This window comes from Marmota marmota, unplaced genomic scaffold (assembly GCF_001458135.2).
Source record: "Marmota marmota marmota unplaced genomic scaffold, marMar, whole genome shotgun sequence".
Lineage (NCBI taxonomy): Eukaryota > Metazoa > Chordata > Mammalia > Rodentia > Sciuridae > Marmota > Marmota marmota.
The window spans coordinates 4943960-4949680 of NW_026000261.1; the positions used below are offsets into that span (position 1 = coordinate 4943960).

A 5721-nucleotide genomic window follows, 5' to 3' on the forward strand; every position below is an offset into this window, starting at 1 on the left:
AAAAAAAAAAAAACAACAAACAGAAAGCCCAGTGATACAAATCTCAAAGCTCAATTAGCATCTTTGAACCAGCGAGGTGTTGTTTAGGACTTTTACTTTTGAACGCTTTCACAGGGCTAGGAGCAAAAATTGGGGGAACGAGGACAACACATATAGATTCACTGGACTTTAATATTTGCCAATTAGGAAAAAGTATTTTTTTTTTTTTTTTTTTTTAACCACAAGCTCGGAAAACCCCTGGTGTACGCTTAGGTTCGTATTAAAGACACCACATTGTGGCTTTTCCCGGGTCTGCTTTGTATATACTCTACAGGGGCGGTCTCAGGTGTGGAGCTCTGAGGAGCACCTGCTTGCTCACACCCCAACAGGTCAGAAACCAGCGTATTTGAGGCCAGGTGGCTCAGGTTCCAGGAAACTGGGCTCAAATGTCACTAGCACTACGGGCAGTAGGGTCAGCGGGCTGTGCTTTGGGACTTGGATGCTCACTTCGGACTTTTTCCTTTCTTCTCCCTCCCCCTCCACCACTAGTTTTCCTTTCCCTCTTTCCTCCCCGGAGTGCCCACCTCCTCCCTTTGCTCCCACTCTCCACTGTCTCGCTCTCGTCTCCTTCACCTTCCTTTCTATCTGGTTTCCTGTCTTCCATCCTCCATCCTCTGTGGGCCCAAGGGCTTGGTCTCTGAGGAGGCGCAAGTCGGGCGGGACAGGCGCGAGGCACCGAGCCACGAAAGTGCGTGGCGCGCGCCGAGATGGGGGCGCGCGCGAGCAGCCGCGTGGCTCGGCAGCCAGACCTGGGAGCGGCGCGCGCGCACCTCGCGAGCCCCCAGCGCGCCCCCGGCGGCCGGGGCCGCAGCGTGCTCGCCCCCGCCGCCAGCTCGCCTCACTTATGGGTCGGAAGCGCTGCGTGGGGGAGACTGTTCCAAGATGGCGGCGGGTTGCTGTGGGGTGAAGAAGCAGAAACTGTCCAGTTCGCCCCCCTCTGGCTCGGGTGGCGGTGGTGGCGCCTCCTCCTCCACCCACTGCAGCGGAGAGAGCCAGTGTCGAGCTGGGGAGCTGGGACTAGGAGGCGCCGGTACGCGGCTCAACGGGCTGGGCGGTCTAACCGGAGGAGGTAGCGGCAGCGGCTGTACCCTCTCTCCCCCCCAGAGCTGCGGCGGCGGAAGGGGGATATCCCTGTCGCCACCTCTCAGCTGTGGAGTAGGGACCCTACTTTCTACCCCGGCCGCCGCCACCGCTTCTTCGCCCTCCTCATCGTCCGCCGCCTCGTCCTCATCGCCGGGCTCCCGGAAGATGGTGGTGTCAGCGGAGATGTGCTGCTTTTGCTTCGATGTGCTCTACTGTCACCTGTATGGATACCAGCAGCCCCGGACCCCCCGGTTCACCAACGAGCCCTAGTGAGTACCGTGCCCTCCGTCACCCTCTCTCTTGCGCTCGGGATGGGGCTCAGAGTTGAGGCAAAGTGCGAGTTCGCCTCCCTGCTGGCGGCTGCCCCTACCCCTCTCGCTGCCCGGGTCCCCTGAGCCACTCGTCCTAAGTATGGGCACCCCGCGTTTTCTTCCCCACGAGGCAAGCACCCCACACTTAGAGCAGGTTGCTGGCCCCCTGGCTTCCAGAGGTGTATGTTTTCTCTTTGCGATAACTTCCAGGAGTTTTGACCCTTTTCTTCCCTCTCTGCCTCCCCTCACTTCCCACTCTGCCCCGTTTTGGGAGATCTGGATTACTCAAGGTGCTGACCTCTCCTTACTTTGGTTTCCTTAACCCAATGTGAAAGCCTCGCCAGTCTTCCCACGCCGCGTACCTTGCACATGGAGAGCTACTGTCCCAATGCAGGGTGAAAAATAGCAACCATCCAAACTTCCATTCTGCTAGTGATGGAACTTGGCTCCGAAGCTTGAGAGGGTTACCCTTCTTTTCCTGTAGGTTCCCTTGTGCCCTGGGAGCGGGGAGGTTTTTTTTTTTTTTTTTAAACACATTTCCCCTTACTACCTATTTTTATCCGAACATAACCATTAAAATGTGTTTCTAGTGAAGTGAGCGCACCGCCGGCTTCCTCACATTTGAAGAATGAGACCTTTTTTTTTTTTTCCTCCCTTCGTTCCACTGTCTGGGTAATAGCTCATTCAAAGAGAGCTGTCCCCACAGAGCCACTGTCAGTTTGTACATTTAGCGTGCATTCGCTTTTGTGTCGATTTCACTTTTAAGAAATCTATGTTATACTTAACGATTCGAGAAATAAACAGTCCAATAGTGAATGTGTAGGCATTTTTATGGTTTCCTTTGGTTTTGTATTTTACTTTACCCTTCAAGTGTGTGGTTGGAATTGTTTAAAATAGCACTCTTACGACGAAAACCCAGGTTAATTCTAATCCCTGTCCATTTGGATGTGTGGGAGATGGGGCATATGTTTTTTTTTTTTTTTTTTTTAATGTGTAAACTGAGCGTAAACTGACTTTTTGAGTTAAATGCTAGACAGAATGTAAAGACCAAGAGAGAGCAGGATGGGGAAAAGGACGATTGTTTTAATTATGAGTACTTAGCATCCACAAGAAAAATAAATGAAAAATTTTTTTGGAACTCATATTGAAAAGCATTAACCCTTTTTCTAGTTAAGACAAGTGCCCCCCTTGTTTCCCATATCATAAATACCTAAATTGATGTTCTTTTTTAACTGCTTTTTTTTCATTTTGTGAGATTAGAGGATGGAACAACTACTGATAAGTATAAACACTTCTGCCTAGACTAAAAATATTAATATGTAAAGTGGAAATTGCAATAAAATGTCCTGGAAATTGTGCATTTGTATTTGTTTTCTTTGGCTTGGATACTTTAAATGTCTTTAATTTCGTATGATTCCTCTGTGATCTGTGCACTTTCTTTTAGACTTGGTTCATCTTGGGGCATTATTCATGAGAAATGTATGAAAAGGCATCCAGGCGGATACTTTTTTCAAATAAATAAAATATCTTTATAAATTTCAGTGTTAATTCTAGGAACTTAAATGCTAACTCTACACCTTAGCCAATTTATTTTTTGGTTGAGAAGCAAAATTCATTTTGAAAAGACTGCCATGTAAAAGAATCTGTGAAATCTTTTTTAGCTTGAGTCACTTATTTGTGACTTTTCTGTCTTCTCTTGGATGTCTGTGATGTATCAAAACTAGTCCTGGGATGATAACTTAGATTCACTATGCGAAGTCATGGGGCTGTAAAAATTCACTCCTGTTTAGTTCTTGAGCTGTTACATGAGTTTGGCAAAGGCTGTTTTAGTATTCACGCTCCATTGCTTCAAAGTATATGAGAACACACTTTCAGAAGGTGCTATTTTCACACGTTTTAAAGTGAGTTTGGGTTAACTGAATGAGTATAACAAAAATTTTAAGAGGAAAGTGAGCTTGACCAGTTCATACGGAAAATGATCTTTGAAAATATCATTATTTGCTTTTTTAAATTTTAAATACCCCAGCTGGTGAATTTATTTTTCAAGGAATTAAGCAGATAAAGAAAACACACTTTTGACCATTGTGTATATGTTGAAATGGTGGTGGGAGAATAATAACTATTATCATTCAGTAGATCTTGAGTGTGTAGTGTATTTTATAGAACAGCTAATTTTGAGTGGACCCTGAATATGCTCAAACAGAGAAAGGTCACTTATGTGGAAAGAGGGCTGTGTCTTATTTTCATTTATCTTAAGCTTATTTTTGGTGTGAATTGTGTAAAATTCAGAAATATTTCTTGATTATGGGAGTTATATAACTAATCATTCGGCAATGTCTTAGAAGCCACCACACATTTTTCTGTTTCACATACCTAATAGTATGGTATGCTTATTAGTGTAGCATTGTGCTAGGTGCTATAAGGCATGAATAGACATATTAGGCTTATTTCTCAGAGTTATTAGTATCACATCATGAGTAGTGTGTTTCAGGTCCTCTCTCTGTCCACCAGAATATGTGTTTTTGGCAACTTCCAATTCTTATATGTAAAAGCACACTATTTTCATTCCTTCCCAGGACCTTTTTGTCAGAATATCTGTAATGGTGAAATCTGACTTTTATAGGTTTTGAAGTTATATAGATCCACTAGTTACCCTTCCATTCTGAAAGGTTAGTAGAAATTTCAAGCCATCTATGTTTTTCAAGGTTAAGACAAGTTAAGAAGGAGATGTAAGTATATAAACAGACTGTGTAAATACAAATTCTTCACTGTTGCTCTTTTTGAATGCATACCCTATTACAGAGAACATATTGGACCACAGAAATCAGGCTGCAGAATGAGAACAACATAACTTTAGGTGCATTTTACTATTCAAAAACCAGAGCTCTTGAATTTATATGTGAATGAGCTCAGTTAGCATTTGGAGGGAAGTCCTGGGGATTGAACTGAGGGGTGCTTTACCACTGAGCTACATTCCCAGCTCATTTCATTTTTTTTTTTTTTTTAATTTTAAGACAGGGTCTCACTGAATTGGCTGGCCTTGAACTTGTGATCCTCATGCCCCAGCCTCCCCAATCGCTGGGATTACAAGCTTGTGCCACCACGCCTGACTGGATAGCCATTTCATAGGAACCTGTTACTAAAAAGAAATCCACTGTGCCAGGTGTTGAGCCAGTTAGATTCCATAGCAGTCATTCTCAACCTTGGCTGCACATTGGAATCACTGGGAAGTTAATATAAATATGGATGCCTGGGTTCCAGCCCTAGAGATTCTGATTTAATTATCTTGTGGAGGGGCCTGGGAATCAGGATTACTAAGAGCTCCCCAAGTGATTTCATTGTGTAGCAAGGGCCGAGAACCTCTGGTTATCTTCTATATCATTCTCTTGAGATTCAGATTAATTTGGCCTAGGGTAGTATCCTGGAAAGCTGTGTTTTATAAGCATCCTGGGTAATTTTGCTGAACAACTGATTTGTGTAACACTTGTAACTGGTCTGCGAAGATGTCACCTGGGAGCTTGTTAGAAAGGTAGGCTTTCAGGCCTCACCTCTGACCTGATGTATTAGAATCTGCATTTTAACAGGCTCCCCAGGTGATTCTTATGCTCATTAAAGTTTTAGGAGGACTGGCTCTCAAACTTTAGCATACATAGTAATCTCCTGTAGTGCCTGTTAAAACAAATTTCTGGGCCCTATTCCCAGAGTTTCAGATTCTGTTGGTGTGGGGTGGGACTATGAATTTGCATTTCTAACAACCTCTATGCTGATGCTACTGTTCCCAGGGCCACAGGTCAAGACCACTAGGCTAGAGAGAAGTGAGGGTTTGAATAAGTGTTTGAGTAACTGGGAATGGAAGTTTGGGCTGCCAGTTTCCAATATAAAAACTTCCATTTTCTATATTTTTATCCTTTGCCATGTTCATTCTCATCTATCATCTGGGAAGTTGAGTGCTGCCAAGAGCATAAGAGTCTGAGGTTCTGGGGATGGTTTCCATTGGGGGATGGAGGGTAGGATGACTCTTGGGAACACTTGGTATGATTTTAGTTCCTTTTTCAGAAATTGTTATATGTGAGGAGTACGTTTCAGTAGTTAAGAGCAACATAAATAGGATATCTTCAAATGAGTTGTGTTGATTTTGATAAGTAAAGCCCCCTCCTGTTCCCACAAACTAAATAACTCGATAAAACGTTAAAAGTGTTTTATGTTTGCTAGGTTTCATTTTAAGAATTTTCCCTATTAGCAAAGAAATATAAAAGAATCTTGCTTAAGATTCAGTCCCCCCCCCCCC

General features: G+C 44.1%; 1 protein-coding gene across 1 annotated transcript in view; it reads left to right on the plus strand.

The window, feature by feature from the left end:
• Nucleotides 1–875: 875 nt before the first annotated feature.
• Nucleotides 876–5721, plus strand: part of Ammecr1 (AMMECR nuclear protein 1) — a 123611-nt gene continuing 118765 nt past the window's right edge. The window contains exon 1 of the mRNA XM_048796865.1: nt 876–1391. Within this exon, the coding sequence (XP_048652822.1) occupies nt 922–1391 (470 nt within the window). The 5' untranslated portion in view covers nt 876–921. The remainder of the gene's footprint in view (nt 1392–5721) is intronic.